At 41.5% G+C, this 22,059-nt stretch overlaps 1 protein-coding gene across 2 annotated transcripts in view; it reads right to left on the bottom strand.

Moving 5' to 3' along the window:
• Dnah5 (dynein, axonemal, heavy chain 5) overlaps window positions 1–22,059 on the bottom strand; it is a 317,192-nt gene that overhangs the window by 66,750 nt on the left and 228,383 nt on the right. For both annotated transcript variants that reach the window (XM_006520014.2, NM_133365.3), the window contains exons 54-61: window positions 21,567–21,720; window positions 20,821–21,088; window positions 17,304–17,535; window positions 14,739–14,853; window positions 14,412–14,588; window positions 8,042–8,245; window positions 3,330–3,509; window positions 1,756–1,893 (exon numbers count right to left, since the gene is read on the bottom strand). In XM_006520014.2, coding sequence (XP_006520077.1) covers window positions 1,756–1,893; window positions 3,330–3,509; window positions 8,042–8,245; window positions 14,412–14,588; window positions 14,739–14,853; window positions 17,304–17,535; window positions 20,821–21,088; window positions 21,567–21,720 — 1,468 coding nt within the window. The remainder of the gene's footprint in view (window positions 1–1,755; window positions 1,894–3,329; window positions 3,510–8,041; window positions 8,246–14,411; window positions 14,589–14,738; window positions 14,854–17,303; window positions 17,536–20,820; window positions 21,089–21,566; window positions 21,721–22,059) is intronic.

The raw sequence follows: 22,059 nt of genomic DNA, 5'->3' as shown, positions 1-22,059 counted from the left end.
AAAATAGTGTTCCTAATTTGGTAGCAGCAGGCTCAGGGCGAACTTGTTTTCAATCTAAAGAAATTTGAAATTTGTGGAAAATCAGGTTTTCAAGCTATGGTCATATTTTTACAATAGCAGTTCTCTGTGTTCCTTTATCTAAACTAATAAACTAACAAATGAAGTAATAAGCTTTATCTAAACTAGTAAACAGAACAGCAATAAAAAAGCGAATGAGCAACTGCAAACCTGCTAAAAGTTAAACACAATAACAATAGAAAAGAGTGCTTTATTCAGGAGTACGTCTGGATACAAGTGAAGATCCAGAAAGACAGAAATTTATCCTCTCTCCTCCTGCTTTTTAATGTAGGCTCTGTAGTTGCAATGCTAATTTTCTCCTTATGTAAGTGACCCCTCCCCCCACTAGAAACATACAAGGCCATGCAGGTGCTACTGGCTCACTCCTGCAGAACATCCTTAGGAATGCACCCTCACAGCTCTCGGGGGACTTTGATCTTCAAGAGATGCAGTGTGTAATCTGTATACTATGAAACTAAAGAGTCAACAGCAGGTGTCTTAATCTAGAAAGGGGACACCTCCAGGAAATATTCAAAGAAAGATTCACTATGGCTCCTGTATGCCAAATACAATACAGAGTTAATCAGACGCAGGTGATTTGGGGCTAAAAGCTTATACAACCTGGTGTGTAGAGTACTTTAAATATCTATCATTTGTGGCTTTCTGCTACTATGAAATTTTAAAAAAGTATTTAAAGTAGTGAGAAAAATCATTAAAGTGGGTTTTATGACTTAGACACTCCAATGCCTTTTCTCTGCAATCTCTTCAGGCATTTTTACCTGAATGTTAATTTACAGATGTCTGCTGAGTCCAATCTGGCCTCCCTTCACCGTAAGACTGAGTGTTGGTAACCCAAGCACTCATAGCCACCTCTGCAATAAGGAACCCTGACGTTTTATCTGCATGTGTTCTGTATTAAGTCCACTTTGATTTTAGAAGGAAAGAGTCCCCCAGGAGAACTGGGATTTTATGGTAGATGACAAGTCTGTGGATCTGGATGCTAGCAAGTACAAATTCCCTTCCCCAACACCTCTTTCTCTGTGTGTGTCTCTCTCTGCCTCTCCTCCTCTGTGTGTGTGTGTGTGTGTATGTGTGTGTGTGTGTGTGTGTGTGTGTGTGTGTATGAGAGAAAGAGTGAGAGAGGGAAAGAGAGAAAGAGAGAGATGAAGAATGTGTAGACAATCACTGTGCATTAGAGTACACACCGACTGTCACATCCATGTAACAGGGAGGCCTTAAGACAACATCAAAATATCCAAGTCCTGCCCGGGCTGTGATTGATCAGCTTCAAGCCAGAGCTCCCCCTTGGCATTCTGTACTTTGGCTGCTTTGTGAAAAATAAAATGATCTGCCCCATCTACTTTTAAAACCGTTTGAAAGATTAAATGTAATGTTGTGGGAAGGGATGACTTCAGAGGCACAGGGGTCCTCACTCTGCTCAGGCATAGAGAGACTTGAACAGTTATGCCTAGAACCAGTATCCACCTGAGTGGACCACGCTGACCCTTACTTATCAATGGCTTTGGGTGTTAGTTAGAAACAAGGTAAAGGCCTCAGCGGAGGGTCACGTGCCGTGTGAGCATTATAAAACTCAGTGAACTCTTGCGGGAAACCAACCCTTCAGAGAAAGACGTGATAGGACTGAGACTCGGGAGGACAGAGTGTGTGAGCCTCCCTCCCATTCCGAGCATAGCCTACCTGCTTCTCTGCCATGGCCTGTTCATACTCTGCCTGCACCACATCAAGCTCTGCTTGCTTGGCATCCAGCTCAGCCTGGGCTTTCTGCAGGTCCTGCATGGCCAGGATGTGACGATTCTCTTGCACTATCAAGTTGGCCTGCAGGGGACACAGGATGAGGAAGAAGCAGGGAGACCCCAGGCACCCACACTTTAGATGGTGGGAGTTCCCCCGGGGCACACACTGACAGCGGTGTTTTACTCTGCCTCTGGGATCACCTCAAACTTCGTGAACCCAAACCCAAATATTAATGTTAATTTTTATCCATGCTTATAACCATAAAATTATAAAACATTAGAATAGCAATCAGCAAATTTATTTTCTATACAGTTGTAGGCAAAATACCTAAGAATTATTTTGGGCTACAGGGGCCAAAATGCAAAATAAAAGCTTTTAAAGATATATTTAAAAAAAAAAAAAACATTTCATAAGCCAACACTAGATGACAGGCTAGACTTGACCTTCAGTGGAAGCTGAAATACGAACCCTGGAGAAAAGTTTTCATTGTTCTGCCTTTTGGGGAGTCTCTGTTCAATGATTTCAGTTCCCTATTCTTAATATAAATACAATAAAACAAAAAGTATACATTATTATGTTTCCTGGGAAAATATAAAATAAAATGCCACGCATTTCTCGTGACCAATCTTGAGCTTGCTGGAATCTCCAGCGGTCAGTTTCCATAGTATCAGCAAGCATGATATCATCTGCTTGCTCTGAAATTCTCTGACTCGGAATGAGTCTTTGATGCTTTACATAGTTCTGGAAACCTGAGACTCACCCTCTAAACTCTGCATTCTCCCCCCTTGATACTCCTGATTATTTTATCATACTTATTAAGTTTATTGGGTAGCTAACAATTATAAGTAAGTACGTCTTGGTTTATGGTTGGGAAAGATCAAATCTACAAAAACAAAATCAAGCCACAAACTATAATTGTTAAGACATGAGTACTAGGGCCTGTGCTTTTAAATGTGTTCACCTCTCTGTTTGCTAAAGACTGGGTGTCTTTTTAATAGTGCTGGCAAATATGGAAATAACACTCATAAATTCAGCTACTTGGGGAAATGTAGGGTTAGGCTCAAAAATCACATTTAATTACAAATAGCTGACATTCTTGCCTGAGGTGCGATAAAGGGAAAGAGAAAGCTCTACCTTCCTTCTTCAAAGACCAGAATTTCGGGCACCGGTATCTATGTCCTCACCCTGTCTCATTCATAGGATTCCATTGCTTAAGATCTTGAACATTGTTGGAGAACATTCTGTGCCCTAATTTTCTTGCCTTATGTTTAAGCAACTCACAACAGACTCAGTGTCTTCACAAAGAATAAAATCATGCTTAAAAGCCCCTGCAATTGCGGAGCCATGTATTAAAGACGAAAGAAACGTGTTAGTATCCCTCGTTCAGAACCTCACTCTCTTGTGGATTTGAGGACAGATGCACTGACTGCCAAAGCGCCTGAGCTGTAAGAAGACAGACCGATTGGCCCAGCACTTCTCCCCGGCACAGGTCACAGGGCCCACCCTAGGAGGCCTACCTTCAGAGGGAGCACCTCCTTGTTTATAGAAAAAAAGGAAGCCATAGCTTTGGTCCAGGAACAAAGTCCGGCTACATTCCCACAGACGCGCTTGGCCGTCTCGATGTTGTAGTCGGACATTTCAAAGTAAGGATTCAAAAATTCTATCACTTCTTCATTGATCGTGTCTTTGGGGAACTGCTGTAGAAGGAAAAAAACGTGAAATCAGGTCAAAAGTAGTTACTTTATGAGGTATATCTAAACTCACATTCTGCTTACAATGTAAAAGAAACTAGTAAGCATCCGAAGCTAGACAAATGGTTTGTGTTTTGTTTGTTTGTTTGTTTGTTTGCTTGCTTGCTTGATTTGTTTTTGTTTGTTTGTCAGTGTCTCGGGATATTGGGTGAAAGTCTTAAAGCTGGAAGCACAGTGCGGAATGATTGCAAAAGAAGTCTACCAGCATGTGCTCTGTCCCTGGTGCAGACATCCCACCCTGGTTAAATACACTGGGATCCTATTTAGGTGATGAGCACTATTACAGTAATTAGAATTTCAAACGCAATAAAAACTTCTTTCCATTAGTCCTAAATAGGTGAATTATAAACCCATAATATCAACAATGGAAAAACAAAAACACACACAGCTATATTCAAGCTAAGGACATATAGATTTAGCATTTATCAGCAACTAAATGCTTAATAGATTCAGACAGAAGTTCTATTAAACTCACATGAAATGTGAGAGCAATAACTTGGACACTGCACCTTGAGAATGATGAATTAATTTTTAATCATAGAGCTTTCACAAATATGAGAGAATTATTATCTCCTGGAGAAATGTAATTTTAAGACACAGCAGAAATGGATTTAGAATTCCTTCCTGCACCTAGAAGAAAAGTCCAGCCATGATTAAATTGAATGTTTAAAAAAAAATAATGTTTTCTCTTCTAAAAGGGTGATTATTTTCCAAGTATAAATAAATCTAGCAACTGGTAATTGCATGGAATAAACCTTCACAGACCGAGGCTAGCAGAGTAGGACACCCTTTCTTTCAGACCTTGCTTGTCACAAGTTTCTTTCATGAGACTTAGAAAATAAGGAAGACAGAGCTCTCATAAGCAGTGACCTTCCATCAAATGCACAAGGGAGATGTGGAGTCATTCACAAGGATTGTATTGTATTCAAAGTCCAGCAGCACTGTCACCTAGTCTCCTAGTTGCCTGGGCAAGTCAACAACCTACTGATTTCATAGGCAACTCGTTTCTGTAGCAGAGGGAAGGCACTTTTCGATGCCATAGCTTCAGCAGGCACATGGAGGATGCTGAATTGAAAACTGAAGGAAAGGTGGTGCTTGAAGAACGGGCCTAGAGTGGGTATTTCCAGTTAGTTGTCTCAAGATCTAAATCTGGAAGATAAGACACTAAAACTTCTAGAAGGAAAACGTAAGAGGATTTATTCTGCCTCAGAGAGAGCCAAGACCTAAATGGAACACAGAAAATGCTATTAAGGAGAATATCAATAAAGAATCCTACATTAAAATTAAGAATCCCAGCTTAGCAAAAGACAGCAGCAATAAAATGAACAAGCCAGGAAGTGGCTGAAGATATTTGTAGCATTCATAAAGTATTTAAAATCCAACAGAAAATGTTTAACAATGGGCTGGAGAGATGGCTCAGTGTTAAAGAGTGTATGTGGTCCTGCAAAGGACCCATGTTCCTCACACCCACAAGGTGGCTCAGCCATTGGCAAGTCCAGGTCCAGGCATCCTGACTTCCTTTTGCAGCAACTATAGGCACCAGACACACTCATGCAAGCAAACACTCATATACATAAAATGAAAATAATTAAATCTTTAAAACTAGTTTTAGCAGAAGGGGGCAAAAATATTGTGAGAGTCAAAGAATCAGAGTTCCCAGTGCGATTATGTCTTCTAGGGATGCCAGAAACTACATCGACAAAGTTTCATGACCCATGTGACTTGCCCAAATGTAAGCTGAACAAGGCATCAATAGACACAGCAAAGTGGTCACGGTAACTCCATAAGGCTCTAACCCTTTACAAAGAACTACAAGAGCTAAGGAATGCTGAGACTGGGAGAAATGGGAAAAGCAAACCAATTTGTTATCCAGTACCTAATGGTCTGCCTGGAAAACATATATCGGTAACAGTATACAAACTGAACAGGTTGTATTTACGTATTTAGTATTACAAATGTATGTGCATATGCACGTATAACAATTGATGAAAATAGAGACCATGAATTTTAAAGAGAACAAGGAGGGCTACATGAGAGGGGATCAAAGGAGGAAAGAAGAGAACAGAAAGATGATGTAATTGTAAGTTCAAAAAATAAAAGAAATAATTACACAGAGAGAAAGGCCCAAATAAGCACTTAACATAAAAATTTCTGAAAGGTTTACAAACCCAACCAAAGATTTTCGGCACCATTAGCTGTCACCGAAATGCAAATTAAGCCCATAACAAAGGAAACGCTTCTGTCTCACACAAGGACACTGAAAAGCAGAAAACAGTTGGGCTGTGGGGGTGTGCACACATAAGTCTCGCTGCTGAGTACGTGCATGACACGACCTTTTAAAAAAACACTTTCCTACGGTCTACAAAAACTGAGAAGATGTGTACAATCTCTGTCTTAGAAATCCAACTCCTATAAATATAGCCAACAGAAATGTATGCATGCCGCCCCTAAAGGTCCTGTATGTCAGGACAGACACCAGATTCATTTGTAATAGCCAGAACTTAGTGACAACCCAAAACCTCCTTCAACCGTCCAGTAGCCAAATGGAAGCGTTCACGTGGGTCACACTGGGGTTAATTCAGAGGATCTCGTGGAAATGACTGTAAACATTTCAGAAAATCTAAATGCTAGCTGTTAAGTCTATTTATGGCTGGTTGCAATCACTGGCAATTTAAATATTTGTATTTAGAATAAAGGCAGCCTCTGGTTAAAGCTCAGTTTCTCCTGGCTTTGCTAGGCTTCCCATCTCCTAGACTTTGTAGGTCACTGGTGCCAGCTGCACCTGTGTGGTGTAATTCTACGGGACGCCGTGCTGCCTGCCTTTTCCAGACCTGCATCCCTAGCATCATTTTTGGAATTTGAAACTGGTCTTCCTGGAGTAATTGTACTGTGCAAACACTGAAAACCAATGGCTTTGTTCTCTTCTTCTTTTGTCTTACTTTCTTCTTTAAAATAAAGCCTACTTATTGTTGGTATTCTGTCTGGACTTCACCCCTACAGTTACCTGGCAACAGCCAGATATGCTCCTCCCCAGAGTTGCCTGGTAACAGCCAGGTAGGCCTGGCCTAATATAAAAGGGGCTGCTTGCTCCCTCCCCCCCTCTCTTTCTTACTCTTGCCTCTCTCCCCATTCCCTTCCTCCCTCTCTCCATGTGATCATGGCCAGCCTTTCTCTCTGCCTCTTCTACTCTCTTAACTCCAATGCCCGTGCCCTGAATAAACTCTATTCTATACTATACAGTCATGCATAGCTGGTCCCTCAGGGGGAAGGGATGCCTTGGCATGAGCCCACCAAGGTATCCCCTTCCCCCATACCTCACCATACCCCCATAGAACACAATTATACCCTTTATCTTTTTATTATCACAACAATTGTTATATACTTACTACACAGCACTACCCAATCATATACTAGAATGCTATAACTGAAAATGAATGCAAAGTCACTTTTGCCACAATGAGAATAAATCTCATCTATATAGTGAGTGAAGGTCAAAGGAAGATCTCATACTACATAATTTTATATGGGAGAATTTCCAAACAAGCAATAATGATGAATGAGAGGAGAGAATAATGTTTACTTTATGTGAGGTTACTGACTTGCTTTAAGCTTGAAAGAAAGTCTAAATATATTTTTCTGCTTCGAGTGATGATAAATATGTATATACATATTCCTTAAGTAGGACTCTTAAAATTTGAACATTACATATACAACAAAGTTACAAATTTATGAATTACTCCTCCAATAGTACTACTGCCAACATCAAATTGTAAATATGAGCACAGGCAGTAGATTATGGGTATCTATAAACCCCCAAAACAAATCAAGAATATTCATGAGAAATACCATATCTGTGCTGAACACATACAGAATGTTCTCTCAGCGCTGTCCCTGAACAATATAGTGTAACAAACTGGACATGGTGACACGTGCTTGTGGTCCCAAGCCTTGAGAGGCTGAGGCTGATGATGCATGACCTCAAGTAGGATATATAGTGAGGTCATCTAATGAGAACAAAAGGGCTAGTGACCAGGCAGCATTTACACGGTGTTGGGATTGCAAATAACCTAGCAGTCATTTACAGCCTACAGGAGGACACACTAGGATATAGGCAAAGCCCGTGTGACTTTACATAAGGAACCTGAGCATCCTCGCATTCCTGCATCCACTGGGAGTCCTGAAGGTGCTGAGGATAACTTCACCTATTTTTATATGCAGATAGTACATCTATCTATGTAGTCTCATAAGAATGACTTTGCCAATTTTTATTGGAGTTTGCCTATCTACATAGCTAAAAGTGGCCAGAAGAGGTCTAACACTATGTCTGAAAGAGAAAGCTCTACTATAAAAGAGTACTCAAGTGTATTTCCAAACTACAAACATAGAGTTAATTATTTTTAGAAATGAATTCTATTAAAAGGCTCAACTACAACAGACAACTGGGTCCCCTCTTAGCCCAGTTCTATTGAAAGACCAACCTGTAGGTTCTGGAGAAAGTTTCCTGCTGTCATCAATTTCAAAGACTCCTGCCAGGAAGGCATGGTGCAGCCTTTGTCCACGTCAATTTTCACCGCATTGACCCTCCTCTGAAACAGCAGCAGCACACAGTCCATGATCCGCATGATCAGGTGAGGGGGTCTGCCCAGGGTGCGCACTGTGGCAATGTCAGAGGGCTTGATGGTCTGTGGGATGGAGCATGGCACTCAGATAAGGAAATGAAGACAAACTTTTGTGTCTGAACGCTGGTGTTTCAACAGAGAGCAGACAGAGTCAAAATTCTTTATAATTCTCTTTCCTTTTTTTTTTAATTAACTTACAAACCTGCAAGTTTTATGTTTTGTTTTGGGTTGGGTTGGGTTGGGTTGGTTTGGTTTGGTTTGGCTTGGTTTGGCTTGGCTTGGTTTGGTTTGATTTGGTTTGGTTTAGTTTGGTTTGGTTTTTTGTTTTGTTTTTTATTTTGTTTTTTGTTTTTTGGTTTTTTGGTTTTTGTTTTTTGTTTTTGTTTTGTTTTGTTTTGTTTTGTTTTTTTGGAGACAGGGTTTCTCTGTATAGCCCTGGCTGTCCTGGAACTCACTCTGAAGAACAGGCTGGCCTCAAACTCAGAAATCCACCTGCCTCTGACTCCCAAGTGCTGAAACGAAAGGCATGCACCACTGCCTGGCTTATGATTATTTTTTAAGATATTTTATTTTTCATTATGTAACAGGCGTGGTGTTTGCAGGTGAGTACAGGTGTCTATGAAGGTTGGAGCATCAGAGCCCTCTAGGGCTGGACTTATATGCAGTTCTGATCCACCCAACAGTGTGCTAGCAACCGAACTTGAATCTTCTGCAAGAATGGTACATGCTTTGAACTGCTAAGCCGTTCTCTTCAGAAACCTTGTCACAGGTTCCTTAATGGCGTTTTCACACATACTTAGCTTTGGCTGGCCCTTGTCATTCCAAGCACCCTCCTCCTACTTTTCCTGTCCCCATTTTTGAACACTTATACTCCCAGTAGTCTCCCATTTTCACATCACATTTATCCCAACACCCTCTCCACTTTCCTCCCTTAGAACCTCATTTTATAATACATGGGACTGGAAATGTTTATATTTAGTGAGATACCCCATCTCAGAAAGACATACACTGCATGTTCTCTCTCAAATGCAGATCCTAGCTTCCTTTATATATGTGTACTCATGTGTGGTTAGGAGAGCATAAAGGCCATATTTTTACAATTTTAAGGAGCAGCAAGAGGAGAGAGAAATGTTGGTGAGCAAATATGGAACTGTGACATCCCTAAAACTGTACAGACTTCTTTATGTTTCTTTAAAAAAAAAAAGAAGAAGAAGAAGAAGAAGTAGTCTAAAACAAAATACTCAGCACTTAAGTAGCTACCAGGGTTTGAAATGAGGAAAAATCCTATATTCACAGGGCCTTTTTGCTCATTAGCTATGTAGGTCAAGAATCTGCCTCTGCCTCTCCTAAAGCAACTGAGATTGTCATAGTGGACTGACACCGTAGGGTAGCCTTGGGGCTGACAGATTGAATAATTAGAGGTTTCTTAGCTGGGAACTGACCTTTAAATGAAGAGAGTTGGACAATTCGAATTTCACAGGGTTCTCACGAAGGCTCTATTCCAATCCTAGCACAGATGTTCTTATGCAGCAAATTACTTAATAATCAACCTCTTTTAGTTGGTAGCATTTTCTCGGCTGAACTTTTTATGAAATCAGTATTGGAGAAAGATGAGTCTAATGCAGGCTTGCTTTCAGGACAAACAGCACATGACCCTGTGCGTCCGTGTCTTAAAGCCTTCTTTCTTATCTGCATCCCCTGTCAGCCGGTCAACATTCTCTGATATGGAGTAGACACTCACACTCAATTTAGTGATTGGCTGTGAAGAGCTGTTTCCACCTACCAGCGTTTCTGAAAGCTAGGCAGCTAGAGGTTATTGGAGGCGACTAACTGAAAATGTCAGACCCTTATTTGAGATGTGTGACTTCTGAAGAAGGAGGGAAAGAGAGCAACAGCCAGTGGGAAACTAGGATTAAGTTACACTTACACAAAAATGCATCAATTACCTAAGTTGACAGTTGTGTGCTTATGTCGGGCACATGAGTAAGTGAGCTGCTGTTGATACTATATCTAGAGCCCAAAGTGTTTCTGGTAGCTATTGGATTCTATTCACTGCATCTGCAGGAACATGAGTATGTATAAGGCCTTATACACCATGGTAAGATAGCAGTTACTTCTTGCATGCTTAGTTCCCACAGAGATCAGAAGAGGGAGTTAACTTGCCAGAACTGAAATTATGGATAGTTCTGAGCCAATGTGTGGGTTCTGAGACATGAACTAGGTGATCCAAGATGTTGTTCTCTGTTGGGAACAAAAAAGGGGGGCCCTGGGGAGACCCTGGGGAAGAAGGGAAGGAAAGGGGGCCCTCGTCCTGCCAGAGTTCCTGTTCTCTGGGCAGGCAGACGCAGGCAGAGCTGCTGGTGCTTTCCACAAGGTCCCGGGTGAACATCTAAGGCTGACCCCACTTGGCGGGGTGTGGAGAAGGGGCAGCCCCCAACCAGGTACCCCAAGCTGACACCCTGTAGCACTTCCAGGCACTGACCAGAGTGCACAGCAGGTCTTGATGGAGCAGAGACTATGGTTTAAGAGTTTTATTATAGAAATGCTGGGGGGGGGGTAAAGAGAAGGGAGAGGAGGGCGGAAGAGGAAGAGGGAGAGGAAAGGCTAGAGAGAAAGAAGAGAGGAAAAAACAAAGAGAAAGGGAAGAGGAGAGAGAAGTGAGAGGTAAGGGAACAAAGGAGTGAGAGAGTGAGGTGGGGCCTAACAGCCCCTTTTAAGGTCTTCACTGTTGCTAGGTAACTGGGGAGGAGTTTATCCTGAAGGTCAGAAGCCTGGGCCATTGCTTAAGTGACTACTGACCATGATTCTCTTGTGGGGGCTGTGGGAGGTGGTAAGTTGGGCAGGGGCCAGTGTTCTAGGAGCATCATGTAGGTGAATTATGACCATCGGGGTTCAGACCTCAGCTCAACTGGATACCAGCCTGCAATTCCCCACAGTTCTCTAAACCACTGAGCTATCTCTTCAGTCTGGTGAGACATATTCTTTGTTATGGACTCTTCTCAGATTGACATAAGCTGATGTCTTAGTTAGGGTGCTGTGAACAAACACCATGACCCAGGCAGATCTTATAAAAAACATTTAATTGGGGCTGGCTTACAGGTTCAGAGGTTCAGTCCATTATCATCAAGGTAGGATCATGGCAGTAACCAGGCATGCATGGAGCAGGTGGAGCTCAGCTGAGAATTCTATGACTTCATCCAAAGGCTGCTAGTGGCAGACTGACTTCCAGGCAAGTAGGGTGAGGATCTTATGCCTACACCCACAGTGACACACCTACTCCAACCAGGTCACACCTATTCCAACAAAGCCACACCTGCAAATGGTGCCACTCCCTGGCCCAAGAATATACAAACCATCACACCTGATGATGCAATGTTTGTGTCTAGTTGCATCTAGAATTTTCTTAGATTAGACTCACAGTACCACTTTTCAAGATCTCAGAAATAGTGTCCTTCAAAAATCCAAGATTGGTCCCCAGGGAGATACTGTTAGAATTTGAGGGAGCCTTTCTGGAGGTAGAACATAGATGAAAACCATTATTGAGTCCTGCCCTTTTGAAGGGGCTACTAGGAGTTCAGTTTCTCCTCTTTTCTTTGGCTTTTCTTTATATATATATATATAATATATATATATTATATATTATATATATATATATATATATATATATATATATATTATTAGGTATTTTCCTCATTTACATTTCCAATGCTATCCCAAAAGTCCCCCATACCCTCCTACCCACTCCCCTACCCACCCACTCCCACTTTTTGGCCCTGGCATTCCCCTGTACTGGGGCATATAAAGTTTGCAAGTCCAATGGGCCTCTCTTTCCAGTGATGGCCGACTAGGCCATCTTTTGATACATATGCAGCTAGAGTCAAGAGCTCCGGGGTACTGGTTAGTTCATAATGTTGTTCCACCTATAGGGTTGCAGATCTCTTTAGCTCCTTGGGCACTTTCTCTAGCTCCTCCATTGGGGGCCCTGTGATCCATCCAATAGCTGACTGTGAGCATCCACTTCTGTGTTTGCTAGGCCCTGGCATAGTCTCACAAGAGACAGCTCTATCTGGGTCCTTTAAACAAAATCTTGCTAGTGTGTGCAATGGTGTAAGCGTTTGGAAGCTGATCATGGGATGGATTCCCAGATATGGCAGTCTCTAGATGGTCCATCCTTTCATCACAGCTCCAAACATTGTCTCTGTAACTCCTTCCATGGGTGTTTTGTTCCCAATTCTAAGAAGGGGCAAAGTGTCCACACTTTGATCTTTGTTCTTCTTGAGTTTCATGCGTTTAGCAAATTGTATCTTATATCTTGGGTATCCTAGGTTTCTGGGCTAATATCCACTTATCAGTGAGTACATATTGTGTGAGTTCCTTTGTGATTGGGTTACTCACTCAGGATGATGCCCTCCAGGTCCAACCATTTGCCTAGGAATTCCATACATTCATTCTTTTTAATAGCTGAGTAGTACTCCATTGTGTAGATGTACCACATTTTCTGTATCCATTCCTCTGTTAAGGGGCATCTGGGTTCTTTCCAGCTTCTGCCTATTATAAATAAGGCTGCTATGAACATAGTGGAGCATGTGTCCTTCTTACCGGTTGGGACATCTTCTGGATATATGCTCAGGAGAGGTATTGCGGGATCCTCTGGTATTACTATGTCCAATTTTCTGAGGAACCGCCAGACTGATTTCCTAAAGCAAGCAGTTTTCTGCTATGTCCCCTGGCCACATTATGCTGCCTCATACCAGACTCAAGCACTAAATGTGTACGTTAAAACAGGCCTGGTCTCTTCCTACAGGAATTATCTCCAGTATTTTGTTATACTAACATGAAGTTTACAAACGCTTCATCACCTTACCTCTGTTTCCACATACATCTTCACCAGTGGTTACATAATGCAGAATATTTTAGCTGTAGAGAACTACAATTTAGAGAAATACTAGAAACATCCTACAATACGAACAGACGATGTCAACACTTAACTTTTAGGGAAATGTTGGCCTTCTTTTTAAAAGCAATACCAGAGAAACCTTACATGACAGTTCTGTGATTATAGGTACCCTGGATTCAACAGGGTTTTAAAAGTTGTTGCTCAGTGCCCTTATCTCAGTATAGCCAACGTGACAAAATTCTGGGGAGGAAGGAGTATATGTCCACAGATCTCAGGGGCTAAAGGCCCAGGAGAGCGTGAAGAACACCGGAGGATAGCTCAGGCAGAACATGCAGAACATATCAAATGCAAGTACAGTATAGAAAGTCAGGGAAAAGGGGAAAGCAATATATTCATAGTCTCAAAACACAGAAAATACATGTAACTTTCGTTATTGTTTTGATATTGCTGGTTGTGATCCTGGGAACTAAACAAAAAGCCTCACATATGCCAAGCAAGAACTCTACCACTGTGTGGTATATTCTATTAGGTCAGAAATGCCTAAAACAAAAAGCAAAACAAAACCTAAAGCCTGGGATCAAGGAGTCTTGGAAATTTCTCAGGCATCATGCTAAGGAAGTGGTAAGAGAACATAATCTCATTATCAAGCTTTGATCCGTGCCCAAATGAGGTCAAATAACCTGTGTTAGCACTGGACACACAGCGTAATTGTTTTTATTTTCATCCATTTCTAAGGCAAGGATCAATAGCCTAAGGGAATAGATGAATAAGAATGAATTAAAGGTAATCTTTAAAAGAGAATCCTGCATCAATCCCTCAACACTGACCTACCGTATAAGTCATGGTCTATCTCACAGAACATATTACATTTCTCAAAAAAAAATACTTTGTGAGGTTATCAGTGCTGTTATGGTCACATGGTTGCCCTGACCGTGTAGGAAGTCACTCCACCTCTGTCATTAAGGGGCTGCACTAAATCAACAGTCTTCATTTTAGATGATTCACAAACAGACTCAGAGGAAGCTTCGTCTCATAGATGGCCCACTTCAAAGTCCTCAGTGAGTCCAGAAACATCTTGGAAACTTCATTCAACTTTCCCGCTGACACACAGACTATTAACGAAAAGGTTGAAGTAACAACCCAAGACTCTTGGCTGCTATTCTGTGACAGGGCTCATTATTCCTTTAAAAAAAATGAGCACAAAATGTTCATCTGTCTGTGTGAGATCTATAGGGCTGATAGTTTCTGCAGACACGGCTAAACCAGAGGCTAGAGCTCTGGTCTGGTCCACATGACTTCCCTGTGAGCACCTGCCACCTCCCGTGTATTCACCTGGAGTGCGGCTTCCGCCTCTTCTAGGGCTGGCTTTGCTGCCTCTAATTTCTCTTCTGCGATGGCTTTGTCCTTGGAGATGCTGTCGACAATGGCCTGTGCTTTGTCCTTTACCTTCTGCACCTCAGCTTTGACCTTCTCTGCAGCCTGTGCCTTCATTGTGACTTCCTTTAAAACCTAATGAATAGAAAGAAAAATATATCCCATCATGCTGTGGAGGCAGCACACATTTCTCGATTTGTCTACTTTACACGGTTTTCATACAGAACAATGGGTAGTTTACTATAACAGAGATGGAGATCTGCGAGACAGTGGTCATCCACCTACCGTGTCTGCTTTCTCATTGGCCACCTGCAGCTCCTTCTCTTTTCCTGCCAGTTCTTTGCTCAAGGCTGCCACCGATTCTGACGCTTCTTTTAGCTTTTCCAATCCAGTATTCATTCTGGAGTTGAAAAATCCAGGCAAGAAATGTTTAAAAAAAAAGAAAGAAAAAGAAAAGAAAAGTGGCAAATGCCCTTGTTTTCAAGTGTCATTTCGCTAGGAAGTGAAGCAAGGTCATATGAGGAATGAGAACAGATAAAAATCAAACCTAAGAGGGCCTCACCTGGGAGGTCCATCAAGGATTAGTTCCAAGTGACAGGTGCATGTTTCTCATCAACCATATATAGGGAGCGAGTGCACATTAACATGAGCACAGCATGAGGAACCACCGAAATCTAGAGCGTACCACCCACGGCCTAATACCAACACACTCAACATAGCCAAAGCTTCATGTTGGTAGAAGGAAAATAACGTGTGTGTTTGTTTGTTTGTTTGTTTGTTTTTTCCAAAATAGTCCAATGAAATTAAAAGATTCTGTGAACTCAAGAAACAAAACAAAATTTGAACTAGAACAGATGTGATCTAGTTACCTGCATAGGCTTAAACAATGTTCTCTAGAAGATGAGAGGTCTTGGGACCATTGGGTAACCAACCTATGGACCCCTCACATGTAATCTTGTCTCCTACACAAGGATCCCTTACTGGCTCTCCTGGCTAGTTCTGGTTACTTTATGGCAGCAAATGTGAATGTTAGGGAAAATATGGGGCAAAGCAGTAATAATTGGGTCCAAACTTCAGCAACATGATATTCACTTTGCAGTGACCACAATCATCAGCTAGACTCTCCTACCCTGATCACACAGATGATTGGGATTTAAGGCTAAGAGGAGGTGGAATGGGGTATCTGCATTCTCACCTCACTTGCACGTCAATTATATAACTATGTCAGTCAATGTCATAAGAAGTGCCAGTCTGTATAGGACAGCTGAAATTTTTGTCATATAGACAACAATAAAGTCCCCAGGAGTCCAGGATAGTCCTCTGTGTGGCTCTTCAAGAGGATACCCAACCTCAGCACTAATGACATTTGGGATGGATGACTCTTTGTTGGGGGAGGGGCCTGCCCAGACCTCTGCTCTATGGTGATAGAAAATATCTCTTACATTCCAAGAGACTGGAACTTTTGCTGAACCCCACAGCCAGAGTTAATAATGAACCTTGAGGTCACTTAAGACTGACCCTACTGTGTAGTCTGCCTGTTTGTTTAACCCACCTTTAAGAGAAAAATCGAACAATGAACCCTACTTACCTTGCATTTTGCATTTAATCAATGTTTACAATCTAAGCTAGTGAATAGCTTTAATCGTTTTTTATTATGTTTTTTTTTTTTTACTTTACCCTCCCTCCTCTCCTCCCAGTCCCTCCCTCTTTCTTCCATCCACCTCTCCTTCCCTTCTCCTCAGAAAAGGGGAGGCCTCTCATATATATCAGCCAGCCTGGGTATAGCAAGTTGCAGTAAGATTAGGTGCATCTTCTATTGAGGCTAGACAAGGCCACCAGTTAGGGGAAAGGGATCCAGAGACAGGCAATGTAGTCAGAGAAGCCCCTGCTCCCCTGTTAGCAGTTCTACATGAAGACCCAGCTGCACAGCTGTTACATATGTGCAGAGGACCTAGGTCCACCCAATGCATGCTCTCTGGTTGACAGTTCAGTCTCTGTGAGCACCTATGGGCCCAGGTGAGCTGATGTTGTAGGTTTTCTTTTGGTGTCCTTGACCGCTCTGACTTCTTCAATGAAAGTGTACTTTTCCATGGCCCTGATCCAAAGAGAAATGCACCTGTATATCTATGTTATGGTAACAAATGCTGAAAACAGATAGTGTTTTGAAGGCAATATTAAACGATATTCACCATAAATGCTGGAAACAGCACACAGATATATGTGATAGGGTTTATTTGTGTGTTATCTGGGTCATTTGTAGTAAGTTGTATTCAGTGATTTAATACCTTGTAAAGTCCTGTTAAAGATTTCTATAAAAGGATCTCTTATTCTTTCCCCCATTTAATTGTCTCTGTGCCATTCAATAAATAAAGAGTAAAAGTCCTTTGTTGGGGACTGATGTGGACACAGGGAAAGACAAACAGGAAAAGACAGCAATCAGGCAAGTGCAGATTCAAACTCATACAACAGATGGATTATAGACAAGAGAGACAATGGAGACACAGGGAGAGAAGTTGAGAATACAAACCTGGATTCACTTTTGACCCACCTACTCCAAGGGGAAGTGCTTGGATTTCTTTGGTTTATTCAAGACTGACGAATTTTTGGTACACTGTGGTTATTAATGATTTGAATTGATGTGATTTTGGTGTCACATTTGGGAAATGTGTTTAAACTGATGTATTGTTCTTTAGATATCAGGACTGTTGACCCCACACTACCCTAACTTGAGAACCTGATTGTGACAGCCATCAATATTTCTGGTCATTTCAAAGCCTAGACAACCAACAGTTTGGCTCTGGGATGAGAACCAGTGCTTCAAGGTAACTTTTCTTTGCCCTTGACACTCACCTGTTGGCCAGGCTCTGCACTTCCATGTGCTTTTCTTCATATATGAATTTATAGCCCTGAATAAAGGAGAGGTAGGATTTGGGCGTCACGTGGGTAGAGCGCCGGAACCTCTGGAAGTAATCGGCGCATTTCTCAGCTACCCCATCCTGAAAAGAGCCCATGCACTGGACCAATTCCTTCTTGATCTCCGCTGTGCAGTCAATGGTATAGGATGAGAGGAAGTGTTCCGACACTAGGAAGAGTAAAGGCAACACTGTGTGATACCGGCGCACCAATGCCGTGTTCAAAATTGCCTGACTGTGGTTCCTAGGCCTGCATGCAATCTTTGTTGCCCCAGGAGAAAGATCTCTCGGTACTTTGGGCAGTTTTATTGTGCCTTTCATATATAATGCCTTAAAAACTTTAGATTTAGCACCACTCCTTGTTTTCTGTAACTTGAATAGAGAAGTCTTTTCTGTGTAGCAGCAGAGATCAATGGCAGGCAGCCAGCCAGGTTTATGGGTTACATAAGCGCAAAATGATTCAAATAACAGAGCCATCAGTGCCCACGTGCCGCTCAGACTCACTTAGTCTTCAGCTAACTCGGAACCAGTAGGTATGTCCTTTAATTCCTTTCGAATAGGTCATTTCTCATGCGGAAATGCTCATCACTACATTTGAGTTGTTGTTGTTGTTGATGATGGTTTTTGGTTTCTAATATTTTGGTTTTTGTTGGTTTTGGTTTTTGGTTTTTGTTTTTTTGGGGGGTTTTTTATTTTGTTTTTGTTTTGTTTTGTAAATGCTAGTCATCTTACTCTTAAAAGCAGTGACTGGCTATTTGCAGATCAGGCCTAATTTATAGCATCCTTTAGAGATATTTGGCTAAAATTCTCCTAGTAGAGACTTTTATCTTGTCCACAAGGTCTAACAGTGAGTCAACTATAAGACACCCTTCCCATTATAAAAACAGCCCAGTTCTGGGCATCATGGCATATACCGCTAATCCCAGTGCAGAGGAGACAGAGACAGGCAGATCTCTTGAGTTCAGGATCAGTCAGTTCTACATATGAGCTCTTCTATACTATGTCTCAAACAAACAAAAAGAGTAGGCCATAAAGTAAGATCAAATCTATCGCCAAAGTACACTGTGTTAACACTGTCTGTACATCACGGAAATGGATGAGGGAGAAACCTAAAACACAGACTTAACATGCTTTAAGGATTATATGTAATGTATATTTTAAATTATTACAAGCATTTTGAGTATCTTATAAGAAATAGTGTATGTGCATAAGAGTCAAAGATAGAAATAGGGATAGCAGAAATAAAAGAGAAAGAAAAAGAATCCAGTGAGCTAGAGACTGACATAAAGGATAGTAGACATTTATCACTAGATACTGATCAGTGAATTAAGTTCTCAGTGGAAGACAACAGAGACCATTCACTAAATTGCTTGAAAATAACATTTACTAAGTAGAAAACAGTAATGAATTAAAATATCCGTGACTTGTGTTTCCCAAATAAGTTCATCAGGGACTATAAGGAACAACTCAAATTTCAATATCCCAATAAATTTAAATCTGGATGCTGGAAACATGAAGAATTTGAACTTATGAAAAAATGTTTACTTATTTATTTTTGCAATGTTAGGCAAGAAGGTAAGGCCTCACCTATAATAGGCAATTGTCCTACCACTGAGCTACATCTTCAGACCCTCTTGGAAATTTTTTACAGGTATTAGGCAGACTAGTTGGATCATTTATTGTGTGGCAGGTATAATTCAAACGCATCTCACTGGGATTATGGGATGGCTTCCAGGGATTTGCCATTATCTTCAAACTTCATGATATTCACTATGCAATGAATGCATTTGAATGAACCAAATCTCTTGGTGAAAAGATATACTGAAAATATGCTTTATGTCAGAGAGCACTTGAAACCTTTACATGCTCCCCAAAGCTGCCTGGTGGCTGGGCATCGAAGACTGCATGCCAGTAAGTTATCCCGAGGGGATGTCTACTGCTCTGTGTTATTTAATTTTCTAGAAGTGTCAGTAAAATAAAAATGTAGATCCTTAGAATCCATCTCATCTTATCTATTTTTATTTTAGAAGGGATCAAAAGACAAATAGCTACATAAATGAAAGGTAAGCCTTACTGATATTTTCTGTTATCATAACATAAATAATAATCAATATCCCTTGGTGTTGACCAGGGTGTAGACTCTTGGTGGCAGGAGCTATCCCTAGGTATAATCATAGGTGTGTTCATCTTAAGCCATGGTAAGGGAGGGGAGGAACAATAGGTCCTTCACTGAGATGACTAACTTCTCCTTCCCAGAATTCCCAGCCCTAGTGCACACGGTAGCTCACTGGGCCACAGCCAAGAGCTCCACAAGTCAGCCTGCTTTTCTTCTCTTCTTTCTATCTCATTTCTTTTCTCTTTTGTTTGAGTGTTTTTTATTAGTTAGTTATTATATGATTTACATGCAAAATGTTGCCCTGCCCCCTCTACTCCTTTCTATCTCTTTTCTAAGCACACTTTCCATCACAGTCTGGGCTTCCCCAACATCATCAGCTTTGACCTCCATGAAAATCCACATGTGTTTTTATCTTTTCTCCTATGCTCTCCTCTTCTGGGCAGCTGCTGAGGTATTCAGCTTGCCTGTCCTGGGTTTCTGTTTTCATTAAATATCTAATAAAAATTGCCTTTGAGCTTCTGTTTGTGTCTACTCTTAGGTTTTTTTTTTTCCATTAATGAGACTAAGATCCTTAGGAAAAGATGTGGATTTTCTCTGTATCACTGATGCTTATAGAGCATATCCACTGAGTCACCTCCCATGCCCAGACTTTTCAACTTTAATAAATATCAACCTAATCTCTGTGTATTAAAATATTAAAATATCTATTACATATGTAATATGTAATAAATGCCATTGTAGAAGCTTTCACTGAGAAGGATCAATAAGCAAAGCACAGCAAACACCCAACTGAGTGTAAATCACAAACTGTGATCAAGGCAAAGCCTTTAAGTATCACCAAAAAACTGGGGTCACTGAAGAAGAAGAAGAAGAAGAAGAAGAAGAAGAAGAAGAAGAAGAAGAAGAAGAAGAAGAAGAAGAAGAAGAGGAAGAGGAAGAGGAAGAGGAAGAGGAAGAGGAGGAGGAGGAGGAGGAGGAGGAGGAGGAGGAGGAGGAGGAGGAGGAGGAGGAGGAGGGGGAGGGGGAGGGGGAGGAGGAGGAGGAAGAGGAGGAAGAGGAGGAAGAGAAGGAGGAGGAGGAGGAGGAGGAAGAGGAGGAAGAGAAGGAGGAGGAGGAGGAACAGGAACAGGAACAGGAACAGGAACAAGAAGAGCTACCAAGTTTTAAAATTTAAAAGAGCAGAATCTTGTAACAAAATTCAAAAGTCCTCCAACACTGGACAGACAGAGTTGGCCAGACCAGTGTAGAGACATTGGTAGCAGAGAAGGTAAATCAGTGAGAAATAAATAATACAGTAAATGAAACCCCTGTGAGTAAAAGCATCATTTCCATCACTAACCAGCAACTAAAGCATCCTTGGGCCATCGGCTGAACCAGTCGATGGTGCATCCTGAAATAAGGGCGGGGAACTTCAAAGCTCGGTTTCGAAATTTCTCCCCCACGGGAGAAAAGCAGAGCACAATGTGCAGGTTTCCTCGGACCCTGCTCATGAAATACTCGTACAGGTTGTCATTGGTGGGCGGGCGCCTGGGATGCTCCTTCTTCATAATGGGTGTCAGGTCACTGTTGATTTCATCAATTTCATCCCGAGCAAAGAGGTTGGAGACCTCAGAAAGAAATGCAGGTCTCTAAAGTCAGTGTATACATAGATGAGGCATATCAAAAGGAATACTCTGAAGGTCCAGGGCTTCTACTCCATTTGTGCTCTTAAGCTCAGCTTTTAAAGTGAACTTAAATCTTTCAAGATGAAATACATCACATCTCAATGCACTTAGATTGTTCTATGAATGACTGCAAAGCCACAGCCCTCTGTTAGAGGGTAACTGGACACACCAACACCTAGACCTCCCAGCCTCCCTCCAGCTTCGACATCTTTCACATACATCACTGTTGGAAATGCTTAGCTTCCTATCCTAATCTGGAGTTTTATTCTTTAAAAACCCAATAGGACAAGGCATTCTTCATGCTAATTGCCAAGTTCCTAAGGACATTAATTTAAATTTCTAAAGGACAAAGAACACAAGGGAGTTCTACATTGGGAGGGATTTAGAGAGGCAAAGACTATGAAAGCCACTGAGCTCCCACCTCGCCCGATGACAGGACATTGTTCATGTACTCCAGAAACGACTCCTCTTTAATCTCATTGTCTGTGAAAATAAAAGTGATCCCTTTGCCTTGCTGGCCAGCAGTCCTGTACAAGACCTTCAGATCTTCCATCAGGTTCGAGGTGTTGTAGGATCTGAAGAAACAGAGCCATTGGATCAGTCCCTAAAGCATTTCCATGTGGAGGCCACGGCCTTATGCTACCTAGCCATCAAACAATGTTGGCTTTACTGTCCTGTGGATATATACTGTCTATGGATAGTGGCTAGGTAACTAATTTTTTAGCTTCACAGATACTACAATTATTGCTTTGATACACAAAATCCCCCCTAAGGAAGAATTAAACCTGAAACAAACATAACTTAACACAAGCAAATATCTTTTGCATTCATATGTCATGTGACTGTGCAGGTGCCATTTTGAAAATGCACATTGACAGAGGTAATATTTGTTGGACATAATAATTAGAAGATTT

This window comes from Mus musculus, chromosome 15 (assembly GCF_000001635.26).
Source record: "Mus musculus strain C57BL/6J chromosome 15, GRCm38.p6 C57BL/6J".
In the NCBI taxonomy this organism is placed as follows: Eukaryota; Metazoa; Chordata; class Mammalia; order Rodentia; family Muridae; genus Mus; species Mus musculus.
This window is presented reverse-complemented; position numbering and strand designations above follow the sequence as displayed.